Below are 17,808 nucleotides of genomic sequence, written 5' to 3' on the forward strand. Positions count from 1 at the left end.
GGCTACTTTTTCAATTGCGGAAATTACTTCTTCTGTTTGGCGTTTCGACCACAAGAGTTGGTATCTTTTTCAGCGGCAGAAACTTTCGTTTATTGAATACTTGGCGAACAAATTCGATAATCTAAGCATTTATTTTTGTTTAAGAGTAAGGTGGTTGCTACCACGTATTAAAGCACATCGTCGAATTTATCTGTGATTGATTTTAATCCAAGTACCATTTTTAAACATGGAGTCGTTCATTCGTTTGGCAGAGGCAATAATCGAATTTGAATCCGATTTTAGCAGCACGCCACCTGCAGAGCAAAATAAACATGGTCTTATGATACTTAAACAAGGGTATGATACTATAATAAACAAAGAAGGGTTATCGAAAGAAGACATTAAGGCCATAAGGAGAAAACATAAAAGCTCGTTCGCTAGCTATGTTAAATGCATCTCTGCCATGGCAACTCAGTCCGAAACGCTTGTTAACGCTTGTTAAAGGATGTACAAGATCAGTCGGTCCGTGAACACAATATCCACCTACCTCCGTGTGATACCGATGTGTTCAAGGGTGACTATCTGTCATGGCCATCATTTCGTGATATGTTCACGGCCATATACATCCTTAACAAGCGCCTCACTCCGGTTGAGAAACTATTTCATCTCAACCAAAAGACTCAAGGGGAAGCCAAAGACATCGTGAGAAAGTGTCCACTCACAAACGAAGGCTTCCAAACAGCCTGGAAAAGTTTATGCGAGAGATATGAAAACAAGCGTATCCTCGTAAATACACAACTGAAAATACTTTTCAATTTAAATTCAGTGGAAAATGAGTGTGGTAGCTCAATAAAAAGGTTGCAGCGGGATATAAATAATTGCTTATCGTCCCTAAACAGTCACCAAATTAACGTTTCAAACTGGGATGCAATTATAGTCTACCTCTGCTCCACCAAACTTCCAGAAAGTACGCTGGCTCTATAGGAACACACCATAGACCACAAAAATGATATACCAAAGTGGGAGGATATGGACAGGTTCCTATCCAACAGGTTTCAAACGTTGGAGACTTTATCAGGCTTAAAAAATTCCAAAGCTGTGAGAGCGCCAAAGCCGCAGCACACACACAATTTGTGTGACACAAACCACCAGAAGCCTCCCCAAAACGACTTGGCGTTTTCCAAGCAAGCGTGACCAAGTTCACTTGCATAATGTGCCAGTCCAATGAGCACAAGTTACGCAGCTGTTCCCGCTTCTTAAAGATGACACCATCTGAAAGAATAGAGTTCATGAAAAACAATAACTCTTGCTTGAACTGTCTTAAGTCTGGACATACTGTGTCAAGATGCACATGCTCGTTTAATTGCAGCAAGTGCCACTCCCGACACCACACGCTCCTGCACCTTGAGACTGACCAGCAAAAGCCTACAGCGCACCAAATGCCGCCAAGCTCAACTGGTAATCGAGCATCTTCATCGAAGCAAGCACAAACAAGACGCAAGACAGGAAAACCAAATTCAACTGGGGACAAAAATGTCAAGTCTTGTTTTGCAAATTCAAGTACTGGTGTGCTCCTAGGAACAGCACGCGTAAATATACATTATAATGGAACCGATTTTTCTGCAAGAGCCCTTATTGATTCTGGGTCTGAGTGTTCCTTTATAACGGAAAGACTCAAACGCCGACACAACCTGCCATCCAAAAGGTTGCATGCCCAAGTTTCCGGCATCACAAATTCCATATCGGCGCAGGTCAAAGAAGCATGCAATATAGAAATACGGTCACCGATTGACCCATTATTCCGGTCGAATACCACTGTGCTTGTCCTAGCACAACTAACTGGAAATCTTCCAACTACCCATATTAGCGCTGAAACTAAACAAGCATTCCCAGATTTGGTTTTGGCCGATAAAAGGTTCTTTGTTAATGAGCAAGTGGACCTTGTGCTTGGAGGAGATATTTATCCAGAAATCATTTTGAGCGGCTTGAAGAAAAATGTACTTAATACACTTCTAGCCCAGGAAACCGTGTTCGGTTGGATATTAACCGGCCGCACTGATCCAGCAAGTGCAACCAACCATATTGCCTCATACTTTAGCGAAGTCGCCTTGGATAAGCAGCTTACTGCGTTCTGGGAAGTAGAGGAAATATGTAGTTTCGCTACCATTCAGGCAGGATTTTCCAGAAAATGTCTGCCTCGGACCCTCCCTAAAAAGAGCGTGCTCACAATTCTTCCGAAACGAGACGCGATTGGCCAAGAACCCTGGACTACAAAAGGAAAATAACAGGGTATTATCGGAATACGAATCGTTAGGGCATATGTCAAAGCTAATAAATAATATACCAGCAGAGTCCTCCGACAACTATTTCCTGCCTCATCACGCGGTCATCAAGGCAGAAAGCACGTCAACAAAACTTCGCGTGGTTTTTAATGCCTCAAGTCCGACGGCAAATGGTGTGAGCCTCAATGATGTACTGCTCCCAGGACCAGTACTCCAGGCGGATCTTCCCATATTAATCCTACGTTGGAGATTATATAAATACGTCTTCAACAGCGACATCGAGAAGATGTACCGGCAAATTATGGTGCATGACAATCAAACTAAGTTCCAGCGCATAGTTTTTCGTACCAATACGAACGAACCGATCAGTCTTTACGAGCTGAAGACGGTCACCTTCGGGGTTAACTGTGCTCCTTACTTGGCAATAAGGACACTTTTACAACTAGATGATGATGTGGAAAACTCCTCTCCGATAGCATCCAATATTTTACGAATATGCATGTACGTCGACGGCATAAGATGGAATGCCCATACGGATTTATTCTATTTTATGGCGAGACCATTGGAAGAAACCGATAATCCAACGAAAAGGGCGATATTATCATCTATCGCCAAACTTTTCGACCCCGTGGGGTGGCTCACGCCAATCATAATCGTAGCCAAAATACTAATGCAGGGTATTTGGCTAGAAGGCACGGACTGGGATGAAACCGTAACTCCAACTACCCTGGGTCGCTGGAAAAGTTTCACACATCATTACCATGAGATCGATAATATACGAATACCTCGATGGGTACATTTCTCACCAACAGATGACGTCGAAGTACATGGCTTCTGTGACGCATCGGAAAAAGCGTATGCGGCTGCTGTATATCTGCGCGTTACACAAAATGCAAAAGATGTCGTAAGTCTACTTTTAGCAAAAATAAAAGTAGCCCCAGTAAAGACTATCTCATTGCCTCGATTAGAACTTTGCGGCGCCGTACTGCTCGCAGAAATCATTGAGACGGTAATGAAAAATCTTGACTTGGGACATTTAAAATCACATCTGTGGACGGACTCAACAATCGTTCTCGCGTGGATACGAAAGCCGCCTTGTTCGTGGTCGACCTTCGTCGCCCACAGGATAACAAAAATAGTAGAAAAAGTTGGTAATGAAAACTGGCTGCATGTGGATTCGGCATCAAATCCAGCAGATTTAGCCAGCAGAGGACTGCCTGCTTACGAATTGGTTGACAACTAAAATAAATTAAATAACATTTTAGATAGATTTTCAGGATTGCCTAGGGCTTTGAGAGTTTTATCATATGTATATTATAAGATTTTTTCAAAGAACCCATCCAAAAACAAGAGCTTCGTTCCAAGCCGAGACTTCTTTAATTTCCGCTGATGAAATTAAAACAACGACTCAACGCTTGATAAAAATCTGTCAAAAGCAATATTACTTTGAAGAGTATGGTAAATTGAAATCCGGAGAATCCATCGATGCGAAGAGTGAAGTTTTGCCCCTTAATCCATTTCTCGATAGAGATGATATCATGAGGATGGGTGGTCGCCTCGGCGCTTCTCTAGATCTGGCCTATAATGAGCGCCATCCAATTATCCTTCCATACGATTGTAGATTTTCTCGCCTTCTTGTCCAGTTTGTCCATGAGATTTCCTTGCATGGGGAAAACCAACTAATGTTGCGTCTCATTAGGACGCAATATTGGATTCCCCGAGTCAAAAACATGATCAGGTCCGTCATCCACAACTGCAAAGTCTGCACTATCTATAAGAAACGGTCGCAAACCCAACTTATGGGAAACCTACCAAAAGAACGCACGACGTTCTCGCGTGCGTTTACAAACACAGGTGTCGATTTTACCAGGCCCTTTGACAGTAAGAGCTATCGCGGCCGCGGTTGCCGCATTTCCAAAGGCTACGTTTGCCTTTTCGTTTGTTTTACGACTAAAGCCATTCACTTGGAAGAGACAAGCGATCTCAGCACCCCATCCTTGCTGGCAACATTCGCCAGGTTTGTTGGTAGAAGAGGATGTCCGAAAAACATTTACTCCGACAACGGTACCAATTTTGTCGGAGCTTCTCGATCATTACGATCTGAAATGAAGGCGTTCATAGCAGAAGCGCCTGATAAAACCGTATCGAAATATAGTCATCAAACGCTTACATGGCATTTTATACCCCCAGCAGCTACTCACATGGGCGGACTGTGGGAGGCGGGTGTAAAAAGTTTCAAAAACCACTTTAAAAAGATTGCATCCAACCACAAATACACCTTCGAGGAGCTCAGTACCTTATTATGCCGAGTTGAGTCTTGTCTCAACTCGCGACCTTTAAGTCCCTCATCGAACGAGCCAACGGACTTGGAGCCTCTAACTCCCGGTCATTTCCTCATAGGCGGTCATTTACTCGCGCCTCCGGAATTAGATGTAAATGAAAATCCAGCCTCCATGGTAAATAGGTGGCAGAAGTTAAAGGCCTTACATCAAACCTTTTGCAGGCGATGGAAGTCAGAATACCTATCCGAACTACAGAAGCGAATTAAGTGGAAAAAATCCAAAGCAGAATATGGAAATCGGTGATCTCGTCGTTATAAGAGAGGACAATTTAGCGCCTAACGAATGGAGATTAGGCAGAGTAATCAACCTGCAGCCCGGTTCCGACAACCGAGTGCGTGTGGTGGACATCACCACAGGAAAGGGTCAGGTAACAAGACCGCTGGCAAAACTTATCCTACTCCCACCGTACAACGAGAGAATTGAAAAGCAACCGAACGCTTCTTGATTCTACTCCTTACGTGATCACCTAACCTTCTCAACGAGACACCAACTCGATCAATATTCCACTCCGTCGGTACCCATACCAATTCCACTTCTATCCCTCAAGAGAAGTTTCAAAAAAAAAACACCAAAAGGCTTCATATTAAATAAAGCAGCTGTCACCGAGGAAATTCTGTCACAGTGAAACCTCGATAATACAATAATAGCAAAATGGGAAACTTAGTTACCGTATTACCACTATACGAACTTCAATTAATCTCACATGTTACTTAAAACATCATGAATCCCGAATGAACTCAAGATTTTTAGTGGTCGACTTAATATATATTTTCGAGATTCCACTGTGACATGTAGCATAAAAGCTTGGAAAACAATAAATATGGCAGTGATAACAAAAGGGATGTTTTTATACATACATACATATGTAGCGTAGGTTACAGCCCTCAAGGATGAACAGAAAAATAAATAAATAAGTTTATGAACACTTTTTTACCCTGAGGGCTGTACCTATGCTGTCTTTACTGATAAAGGTCATCACTCACCCGTAAACATATTCTCATACACATGTGCAAAATAATTATATATGATGTCCCAACAACCACTGCATATCGCTCTTGATTAAGACATTCCTCACATAGCAGTATGGTTTTCGTTACTTCACAGATTTTCTTCCGAAGTTTCGTAAAAGAATGGAAGTGTACGTAGTTTATTTCATTTTAGAAAATTCGGCAAAAAATCGAATTAAATCTTAGCGAGTTCTTTAAAATTTCTTTACAATGCAGAATACTCTGAAAAAATGGGTTGCAGGATAGTTACAAATAATTAATATTTTAAAAATCCAAAAGGTCACACTTTACTACTCACGAAAATGTGTTATTTAACCATCGCAGCAACATGGTTCAAAATCATGACATCACTGTGCCCACCAGTGGCAAAGGCAAACACGGTACCCAACTGGCATCATGTCGGTATTTATGTATGTACAAAGAAACTTACTGTGTGCATGCACGGTCGTACATACATCCACACAGGCTGCCAACTGTTCTTGTTTTCTACTTGCAATTGTGTAATGAATTAAAATCATTACAAATTGAATCATTAAATTCGATATATTTTAACAAAAGTACACGTAGAATACAATTTGATCAGTAAAGCTTCAATTTTTAAGTTGTTCATGGAATTAGTGAGTCCATTCTCGAGATCCCATATAGTAAGTTGGCCACCAACACCAGATGTGCTGATTTTGATTTTTTTGCCATCTTCGACAGTGAAACTGCGAGCAACCCCAGCAACCAATTCACAGATTTTGCGACGCAAACTCGGAGTAACTTCCTGCCGTACGGCTAGCAAAATTTGCTGCAACATTACAGCCAATGCGAATTATTATTGCCTCTAAAGCAATTAATCGCCCAGCTGTGGTATATTAAAGGTTTTCGCTCGATGATCCCCCGATACTGTTGACAAGACGTTTTCATGTGGATTATAACACATTTCATAGATTTCCGCAGATTTGTGCAAAAAACAATTTTACCATCTGCCGCTCCGGCAGCGTAGAACGGCGAGTCCGTTTCACACGCCATCGACAATACAACTGTTTGATGCGCCATTGGATTTTGTGCATCTACCAATGACCACTGTGCAACTTTTTAGATCCACACGATTCCTTTTTAGTTTCTGGAAGAGAAAATTATCAATTACCGAATATTGTAAAGGAAATACAAGGCATACTTACACATTTTACTGCTTTATTCCATGTGGCAATCGATTGAATGACTTTTTGCCATTCAGGAAATCGTAACGTGAGCCGCTGAGTAGAAATGTCAATTTAAGTCTCCTCCAAAAGCCGGAACTACATATTTTTAAGTCTCCGCCTAAAGCCGCAACTACATAACTTCCAGCGGTGCCATCGATTTCTCGTTTGTGGAGAATAGTTTTTTTTTTTTTCTTCTCCCAGGCTTGTAATGCAAATCATTCGTAAAATTATATTTATTAATTGCCACTTGGAACCAGACGTAACCATGCATAAATAACGTGAACGCAGTATGACGGTTAAATTATGGATCTTTGTCGCCAGTCATTTAAGATGGCTATCTATGCAAATATTTTTTTAGTGTAATGTCGTGTTCGGATATATACGCACTAATTTTGTTTGTAGATACTCCACGTAATTTTGTGCAAAAACAAATTAAAACTTATATTACAATTTTTGGAATATAAGCTACCCTGTTTATTGGCAATGGTCACATACAGTGGCACTTCAACTTTGTTTCGTGCCGCTAGGCAGTTGGGTGTCGATCGTGGCTCAACAAAAAAGTCTCCAAAGTACAAAGAAAGTTTGTTTGACATTGGCAGAATTTATGTCAGATATTAGAAAAAAAATAACAAAAAACAAATTTTTTGCGAATGCCTTCAGTTTGACACTTTCTCATGATTGCCTTTGAAATTTGTTAAAATTACCATAATGTCAGGTCAACATTTATTTTTTGTCTTCCTGTACAACCCTGCATAGGAAAATATATAGTACCGGTGTGACCCATCAACCAAAATACATGGGTAATTCTGCGTTTACACGTCCCAGTTTCCAGTTTCGATATGCCCAAAAACGCCCTGCTTAGATCGCAAATTTTAGACTTGCAAAAGGAAAACGAAACTTTCTCGCCGAACCGTTTTACTTTATTTATTTAATTCCTCGCCACCCAACAAAAAAATAAAAAATAAAAATAAAATAAAATATATAAACTATAAACTATGTCGATAGTGATATATATCTATATTTATGCCTATACAAATGCGGTTTTGATTACCTTTAGGAAGTGGCCTGGTAGCTGCGTTGTGTCCTCTTTGATCTCCAAAAAAAACGTGACAAATATAATTTGCGGTTTCTAAGTTTGGACCACCGGACAATAACTGACGTTAAGGGGAAACTTAACGAAGGTTCATTGTCCGGCGGGATACATTGGTTAACGGCTTAGCTGTTGTTAATACATATGAGCATGTATGAGTGTATAGTATATATGCATGTATGTACATATACCAGCATTAGGGCGGTTCACTAAAAGTGTGAAAAACATTTAGGCTGAAGGCCTAAACATAGGCATAAATATATATATATCACTATCGACAAATGCGGTTTCGATTACCTTTAGGAAGGCCTGGTAGCTGCGTTGTGTCCTCTTTGATCTCCAAAAAGAAGTGACAAATATAATTTGCGGTTTCTAATTTTGGACCGCCGGACAATAACTGACGTTAAGGGGAAACTTATCGAAGGTTCATTGTCCGGCGTGATACATTGGTTAACGGCTTAGCTGTTGTTAATACATATGAGCATGTATGAGCGTATAGTATATATGCATGTATGTACATATACCAGCATTAGGGCGGTTCACTAAAAGTGTGAAAAACATTTAGGCTGAAGGCCTAAACAGGGAAAGTAACTTAGCTCATTTATTTATGCATAAATTCTTTTTTTCTCATTATTACCTACCACTAGTTCACTTTGTTTTTTTGTTGCATTATTCTTATATTCTGGCATTTCGCTTTTGTTTTTTACTGTGCCAGGTTTCTTTGAATTGTAAATCTATAATTAGTAATTAGTAGGGTATCATTTGATCGTTTCTTCTCTTGGATTTTTTTATTTTAATTTTATTTTTTGAATTTCTTTCCACCTTTTTCGGTTCGTTGTTAGATTTCCATGGGCACTTTTTTTCATTGATCGAGGGTCAAATCGACGCATTCGAACACCACGTTTCACATAATTTAAATTTTTGTTATCGCGTTCATTTTCTTCAGTCATCTTTTTATTTGTACATTTTTTTTCGTACACAAGACCCACTCGTCGCCCGCTACAGCGAGTGAGTGACTAGGGCAATAAGCAGTAAAAGCATCAGCACCTCTGCTCTGCTGGAGCCAATGTATGCATATGTGTATGATTATATATTTTTAGCCTCCCTTTTTACAGCAGTCCTCAACAGCATGTTGGTACCATCAGCGCTAGAGTGACCTCCTTGCATTGTACTCTACTCCCAACACATTGTTACTCTTTTTCCGCATACATACACTACTTGGCGTTGAGAGAGTAAATACTTAACGTACTTGCTATTACTCCACCAAAGTAGGTACTCTACTTTCTCTCATCGCGTACGAGAGATATTTGCTGCTGCCAAAAGGGAGTAGCAAATCTNTTCGTTTCTAATTTTCTATAATTTGCAGTCATTAACCAAAAAATAAGTTTTCAAAAACAATAACTTAAGCAATGCTGCTATACGAAATAAAATTATTAGTGGCAAATCAAAATTTTGTAAAGTCCGATTTTCACATTCGATAGTTGGACATGGTAGCGACGAGATGTACGAGCATTTTTTCTTAAGAGCTGCATACTGATTTAAGAAATTTTTAATAGAAGCAAATTTAATTTCCATTTATTGCGCGTAATTTGATATGAATTTTTAGTTCTTCTTGAGAGCCTATACACATAAAAAAAATTGGAAATATGTACATATGTACATACATACGCAGCCATATAACTTGATTTCAAGAGAAACGAATTTTCATTTGGCACGTTCAGAAGGCGAAACAGCTCAGTAACTGGTGCGATTGCNTTTTTTTGATAACACTGTGCGACAGCTCAAATCGGTATTGAGTAAAACCAAATGCAAGAGATAGTTTTTGAATTTCATTGAGTTTTTTTTAATAAATACTAAAATCAGAGGTGTATATATGGCGAAAGAAAAACTTTATCCGATTTTTTTAAATCGAAACTACATTTTTACATATGTACATGCATACATAAATATATTTAATATGAAATTGAAATTTTCACACCAATTTGCGCAATCTTCAGACCCATGGTTTCAATTGTACGCATCGGCTATCGGATGTCTTGTTAGGCTGTTTAAATGGTATTGCGCAGGAGTTTAATATAAATATACATATAGTTAGGTTATTTTGAGTAATTCGGCTGGATACTCGTATATGTATCTGCATCGCGCGGGTTCAGATATTTAGATATAAATAGTGCTCAATTGAATTGAATTTCGTAATATTTGCATATACAATTCGAATTATTGGCTTAAGTTAAGTTTGTGCTTTTTGGAATTATAATGGAGTTTGAGGTTGAAGTAAGATTTCTTTTTTTTTGTTTATTTTTTCTTGGGATTAATTAATAATAAGATTTAGTTTAAGTATTGATTTAAATTGAGTTTTACTCGGTTTCTCTGAATTGTAGTGGAGTTTGAGGTTAAAGTAAGATTTCTTTTGTTCTACTTCTAAAGGATTAATACGTTAAGAGCTAGTTTGAATTATGGTAACTGGAGATATTTAGAGAGCTAAGGTTAGAATTAGGTAAGCAAAAATAATGGTATTGTAACCTGAGTTGGTAGGACAATAAACGGTATCTCTATTTTCTTGGGTGAAGGGTATAGGCTACTTTAATGGTGTGCTAAGCTAAATCCTTTTGGTGCAGGTGTTGCGCTTGAGCATAGAGGGGGAGTGAGAGTGTAGACAGGATGACTATACGGACTAGGAAGTGACTGACGATTAGACAGACGGACCAAAGTCAGGCTAAGGGGATGCTGCTAAGTGTGAGGAGTCGCAGCAGCGTCCAAGGCTGCGTGGAGAATGTGCGCAGAAGTGGGTGGGACGACTCCACCTGACAGGACCGATTCTTTTTCTTCACTTTCACTTTACTTTAGTCTTTCTTCGCTCCCACTTAGCATACACTTTCAGGCATGACTTTTTTTTGTTTGTGTAGGCTGGGTGTAAGGCGGGTGAAAGCAACCCCCCCCTCCATCCGACGAGCTAGCTGGGGCCAGCGAGCATGCCTGCATGCCGCCCGCCTTACATAACATAGTCTCTTTTCGAAAGAAAGCACATTTTCGGGAACTAGGCCCATTCTAACTGTCCAAGACAGGTATGTACGCAATAATACCAGAGTAATTACATGTAAAAACCGCATTTTTAGTTGCATTTTAACATGTCACGAAAATAAAAAAATTAGAACATCAGCATTTTTATAAAAAACCGACCAGCGCGACCTAAAACAAATTGTATTTTATTTTTTTATAAATTACAATAATATGAGGTAGCTTTTATGAATTTCCAAACAAACAAAATTTGATCTACTCTACACTTTGAAATATACACGGCAGGTTAGTATATGTACATATACATTCCGAACACAGAAGTGTTAGAAGTTAGAAGAGTGCAGCCACATTTAAGAAAAGAAGAATAAAAGATAATAGTTCGTCCGTAATTTATAGGTACGTATTTTTTATTCCATGTAAACCCACAGATGCTCTATTGGGTTGGGGTCAGGGCTCTGGGAAATATGAGCAAGCAACTTTTTACATTGTACACGACGCTTTCTTACTATTAGCGACGAATGTTTTGGATCATTGTCCCGTACAGGGCAAAAATTGTAGTATATATTTAATTTGGCAGCTGATTGTGCTAGGCATTCTTTCAAATTTCCAAGTGGTCCACTTTAGGTATGGTGCTTTCCGACGCTGTTTGTTTCATACCATGACACTTGCGCTTGTTTTATCGTGTTGGGTAAATTATTATTATTTATTGCCTCACCTTCTTTTCGAAAAATAAACGAACTGCCATCAGATCCAAGCAGATTAAATTGGGATTCATCCGTGAAAACAACCCGGCCCCAGAAGTCAGTAGATTGGTTATCATCAGGGAGCGGATTTTTAGGACCTAAAACCTACAAAAAAGGCAAAATCAAATAACGAAATAGGCTAGAAAAGGTAAAATAAAATAGCGAAATAGGCAGGAAAATACACTAGAAATCACAAAAAAGGCAAAAGAAGGCACTAACAAAACCAAAAAAAAAATCAAAATATACATTTACTTTAGAAATGTTTATTTTACAAGTAAAAAGAGAAAAACTATGAACTAGTTTCATTTTATGAAAAATTTGTACTTTGAATCTTCGACTATTTTATCTTTTCTAGTTAACTCCCAAAACTTTAATCTCTATAGTTGTAGTAACATTGAACCACAAGATGCATTTTGAAGCTTTCTAGCAGCATTTTTATTAGATTTTCGCGAAGAAAAGCCTTGAATGTACGAAACGTTCGCTGACGTGGGTAGATACAAGTGGCCCCAATTTAAATATGGGGTGTTTTAAACTCACTTTAATCAAATCAAACATCAACATCAAATGTGTATATATGGAATCAAGGAAAGCTAAGTCGTGGACATTCTAAATCGAATCTATATATATAATACGCGAAGGCATTTTTTGTGCAGCATAAAAGATCTGTACCGTTCGCCCGATTTTCAAAAATGAGATGTCAAATTAAAGCGCTTGGTCTGTAGATGTGCAATAAGGTTTGACATTTTCGAAAAGAGTTGCCACCTGGTAAAAAATTGCATTAATATAATTTAATAATCAAAGCCCTCAGAACCGCACCGTCCGTTCGATTTTCAAAAGTGAGGTACCAAATTAAAGGGCTTAGGGTGTGGGTGTTCAAGGTTTTACTTTTTCGAAAAAAGTTGCCACCTGTTAAGAAATTAAGTTTAAATTAATAAAAAAGTTAAATCAATTATTAAATATGGGTATCAATCGAAATGGTTTTGAAAAGGCTTTATAACTTAACTACGTATAGGAGGGTTGCCACATGTTAAAAAAATGTAATTCAATTTCAATTAAAGGAATTTGGTAAGTGAATAAGGTATCGCTATTTGGGGGTCATACAAAAGAGATTTAAGAAGGTAGTAGTTTGAAAATATTTTGAATAGGGTTGCCACCTATTTGAGAAGTCTAATTGAACTACAATGAAAAAGCTTCAAGAAGTGCTTAGTTTGAGAATTTAGAACATTTTTGATGTGTTTGAGAGTTACCCCAGTTTAAAGGGCTAAACTAAAATTATTTAATAAGTTAAATGAATTACTAACCAATGGTTATCAATGCAAATGAGTTTAAAATCGTTTATTTAAGAACTACATTTCGGAAGATCGCCACGTGTTTAAAAAATAAATTTCCACTTAATTCATCAGTTACATGAAATATTTATAACAATGTCAACGAAAAATATTTTAGGAAATTTTAGTTCGAAAATAGTTTTTAAGAGGGTTGCCGCCTGTTTTGAAAGTGGTATTTCGTTTAATTATACATAAGTTACATGAAATTTTAAAATATGGTTATCAAAAGAACGAGTGTTAAGAAATCTTTATGCTGAACATTTGGTTTCTTTTTTTTGAAAAAATTTAACTCAAATTATTTAATAAGTTAAATGGATTGTAAAAAGATGAGTATCAATCGAAATGGGTTTGAAAATAATTTATTTCTAAACTGTATTTAGGAGAGTTGCCATGTGATTAAAAAAATAAATTCAACTTAATTCATCAGCTAATTGAAATAACAATGTCAGGCGAAAAATTTTAGTTTGAAAATACTTTTAAAGGGGTTGCCACCTTTTTGAAGTCGAATTTGTTTTACTTATACGAAAGATACATAAATGAAATATCGAAATATTGGTGTCAAACGAAAGAGTTTTAAGAAAACTATAGGCTGATATTTTTAATTAGAGTTGCCATCTACTTTTTTTGAAGGTCATCACATCTGCACCGTTATCTCGGATTTCCGAAATGGGAAGTAAAATTAAAGAGCTGGGATTCTACATAGATGTGCACAGGTTTTATTTTTTGAAGTTACAGGGAGATTTGAAATTTGATGAAACGAAAACCGACACCATGCGAGACCTCTCAGCACTGAGAAATGGTTTAGATTAATCATTAGGAATATTTTTAGAGGTTTTTGAATAGGGTTTACCTTATTTACAGTGCTCTGCGCTTTCCTCGATATAGAAGGAGCGTTCGACAATACGTCTCACACTGGAATGCGGAGGGCACTATAGAAGAGAAACGTGCAGCCAGTGATCTGCAACCGGGTGGATACGCTGTTGCGTACTAGAATTGCTGAAACCAAGGTGGGGGACAGCGTGGTACAGCTACTAACAACAAAAGGCTGCCCACAGGGAGGGGTTTTATCTCCTCTTCTGTGGAGCTTAGTGGTCCATTTCATTTCATTTATTAATAAAATCATTAGCACAATAAGATCAAAAGAAAGATTTTTTATACCGCAACAAAAAATTCATAACAGTACATACATATAACTAAAACAGCAAAAATTACTTAGAGAAAGTATTATTTTTAAGTGAGTTCTACAATTCCAGGACATATACTTAAAATAAGACTTAGGGCGGTATTGTCACTTGCGAAGCGAATGAATTTGGCGAAGCGAACGGTTTGGCGAAGCGAATGGATTGGCGGACGCAACTTAAATATGCATTAAGAGTGCTCGCTTTTACCAGCTGGTGCAAGTCTTCGCATCGCGCACACTTTTAATACCTTCTCTGCCTTTTAATTCGCTTCGCAAGTGACAATACCGCCCTTAATTCATTGAACTAAAGTAGTTCCTAGATAAGGAATTGCTGATAATAAATTTGTAATAACTGTTGCTCCTCAAAAAGACATTTGTCCTCATGGTAATACATATCCTATGAAAGCTGTTGCTACAACTAAAAATAAAATTAGTATTCCTACTAATCATGTTGGAGTAAATAAATATGATCCATAGTAAATACCTCGTCCCACATGTAAATAAATGCAAATAAAGAAAAAGAATGCACCGTTGGCGTGTAAAGTTCGTAATAATCAGCCGTAATTTACATCTCGACAGATATGATTAACACTATTAAATGCTAAATTAATATCTGCTTTATAATGTATAGCTAAAAATAATCCTGTTAAAATTTGAATTATTAAACATAATCCAGGAAGTGAACCAAAATTTCATCAAGCTGAAATATTAATAGTTAATTTACATAGTTTAATTACATAAGTTTAATTACATAGAGAGCACATCTCAGGGACTGGAGTGAAGCTAACGGAAATACGCATACAGAACATTTTTAGAGTTGCTTTTGTTTAAACTACTGCGAATATGGGATGGAATAGAGTTCCAGATGCGGATAGCATTGACAAAGAATAGCCGTGCAGAGCTGAGATAATTGTAGGCAGGAACAGTCAAGTCCTTTACTCGAGTGGATTTGGGGAACCTTAATTTTTCATAAAGATATTTTGGTGCCTTATCTGTCATCAGACGAAAAAGGAATATACAATTTCTAGCTTTAAGATATTCAGAAATTTCGCAGCCAAGTAGGCGCGTTTTCCAAGGGGAAATATGCTCATATTTTGCTAGCCCAAACACATGGCGCGTGATCTGGTTAAATAGTACATCTATTTTGTGAGCTGATTGGGAATCTAACCTGCTGTAGACTACCTCAGAATAACAGATAATTGACATTATAAGTTGGATTGCGAGTTTACGTCTGATTTCTCTCGGTGTGAATGGAGCAGACATTCGTAAATTCCTTAAAGTATTATAGACTTTGCTTACAGTTGAATTAAGGCCAGTGTTGATAATAAACCCAAGGTTAGTTACTTTTGACACAAATTTAATTGGTTTGCCACCAATGTGTAACGAGGTAGGGGACGCACAGGTGGTGGATGAACTCCTTCAGCTTCTCTCCGACAATGATATCCGGTGCCAAGGCTATGCGGATGAAATAGTGATCATTGCCAGGGGAAAGTTTGAGAGCACCCTCTGCGACATTATTCAAAGAGGCTCAAGATTAACAAAAGGATGGTGTGCTAAGTTAGGCCTTAACATCAATCCCGCCAAAACCGCCATCATCCCATTTACCAAGAAAAGAGCCCTGCTGGGCATGAGAGACATAACCCTGGAGGGGGTCGTGATCGGGTCGGTATCTGGGAATAATCCTAGACACCAAACTTCTATGGAAGAAGCATGTGGACGCGATCCCCTCCAGAGTCAAGCGTTAATAGTGTGTAAGCGTCTAGCAGGAAAATCCTGGGGTTGTAGCCACAAGATCCTAAGATGGCTTTACATCATGATAGTACAGCCAATGATTACTTATGGGGCGGTGGATTGGGTTTCAAGAACTACTCTGGCCTCGGTGAGGCAATCACTCACCAAGCTACCACGACTGGCTTGTGTATGCATAACTGGAGCAATGCGCACATGTCCGACGGCGGCGCTGGAAGTAGTCCTCGAACTCGAGCCTCTTCACATAACCATAGGTAGCCAAAAGAACTCTGCTTAGCTTTGCTAGAGGGATGTGGAAAAGGTGAGGTCATATCCTCTAGGAATATGGAGAATCTAGGGTTCTCGATCCCGCTTGCTCTGTTCCCTAGAGATGACATAGAAAAAACTATAGTATTTGAGAAGAGATTTAAGATAGAGTTATGCAGCAAAACAACCTGGAGCGTCCCCGCATTCGAGGGACTACTCCAGGATTGCACCCTGCACTGGTACACGGATGGCTCGAAGACCCCAGACGGAGTAGGGGCAGGAGTCCTTGGGCCCAGAACAAGAATCTCTGTTCCTATGGGGAAATACCCGAGCATCTTCCAAGCAGAAGTCTATGTAATCTACCTATGTGCGGAAACAATCATGAGTAGAGGGTATAGAAATGAGAAAATTATAATTTTGAGCGATAGTCAGGCGGCACTCAAGGCTCTTCTATCCTATGAAGTCAAATCCTCACTGGTCCTTGAGTGCATTGAGAAGCTAAACTCCCTTGGCAGGCACAATAACACCAGGTTAGCGTGGGTACCCGGCCATAAGGGAGTAGAGGGTAATGAGGTTGCATACTGCCTGGCTAGAGAGGCGGCAGCCATCACTCCAGTTGGCCCAGAGCCCTTCCTGGGAGTAGGACTCAATACCATAAAGGAGCTCAGGAGAGAGGCTCATACTAAGGAATTTTAACTGGCGTAGTTCGGCAGGAATGCGCCAGGCAAAGAGTTTACTGGGAGGGTTTAACAAGAAAAGATTTTAGGGCTTCATAAACCTCCCAAAAGAGAGGCTTAGAATTTTAACAGGTTTCCTTACAGGACACTGCAGACTTAGGGGTCACCTACATAAGCTGGGCATATGGTCGAATGATCTTTGTAGGTTATGTGACCTGACCAGTGAGACGCCGCTTCACATTCTCACCGAATGTGAGGCAGTCTGCAGAAGACGTGAGAGGAGTTTAGGCTCGTTGTGGCCACAGCTCGAGCACATCCACTCCCTACCCCCGAAGGCACTATTGAACTTTCTGAGGGAGCTGGGCTTAGATGAAGCGATGTGAAGAAAAGAGGGCACAATAGATCACCAGGTCGCATGCACACCTCATATTAATATCTCTCGATCCCGCTTGCTCTGTTCCCTAGAGATGACATAGAAAAAACTATAGTATTTGAGAAGAGATTTAAGATAGAGTTATGCAGAAAAACAACCTGGAGCCTCCCCGCATTCGAGGGACTACTCCAGGATTGCACCCTGCACTGGTACACGGATGGCTCGAAGACCCCAGACGGAGTAGGGGCAGGAGTCCTTGGGCCCAGAACAAGAATCTCTGTTCCTATGGGGAAATACCCGAGCATCTTCCAAGCAGAAGTCTATGTAATCTACCTATGTGCGGAAACAATCATGAGTAGAGGGTATAGAAATGAGAAAATTATAATTNTACTGGTCCTTAAGTGCATTGAGAAGTTAAACTCCCTTGGCAGGCACAATAACACCAGGTTAGCGTGGGTGCCCGGCCATAAGGGAGTAGAGGGTAATGAGGTTGCAGACTGCCTGGCTAGAGAGGCGGCAGCCATCACTCCAGTTGGCCCAGAGCCCTTCCTGGGAGTAGGACTCAATACCATAAAGGAGCTCAGGAGAGAGAGGCTCACACTAAGGA

At 39.3% G+C, this 17,808-nt stretch overlaps 1 protein-coding gene and 1 long non-coding RNA gene across 2 annotated transcripts; both read left to right on the forward strand.

Moving 5' to 3' along the window:
• Nucleotides 1-4,366: 4,366 nt before the first annotated feature.
• Nucleotides 4,367-4,846, forward strand: LOC108368363 (uncharacterized). Its single transcript, XM_017623206.1, has one exon. It carries the CDS (start codon nt 4,367-4,369, stop codon nt 4,844-4,846), a length of 480 nt encoding a protein of 159 aa, XP_017478695.1.
• A 2,304-nt stretch (nt 4,847-7,150) lies between these two features.
• LOC108368362 (uncharacterized) lies at nt 7,151-14,927 on the forward strand. Its single transcript, XR_001848355.1, has 3 exons — nt 7,151-7,161; nt 12,707-12,713; nt 14,477-14,927. It is a non-coding gene; the product is annotated as an uncharacterized LOC108368362 (long non-coding RNA).
• Nucleotides 14,928-17,808: the final 2,881 nt, after the last annotated feature.

This window comes from Rhagoletis zephyria, unplaced genomic scaffold, assembly GCF_001687245.7.
Source record: "Rhagoletis zephyria isolate East Lansing unplaced genomic scaffold, Rhagoletis_zephyria_1.1 Rzeph_scaffold_03090, whole genome shotgun sequence".
Lineage (NCBI taxonomy): Eukaryota > Metazoa > Arthropoda > Insecta > Diptera > Tephritidae > Rhagoletis > Rhagoletis zephyria.

Bases quoted from the DNA above. Each gene is read 5' to 3' on its own strand.
- LOC108368363 (XM_017623206.1), top strand. From the start codon at position 4,367: ATGAAGGCGTTCATAGCAGAAGCGCCTGATAAAACCGTATCGAAATAT.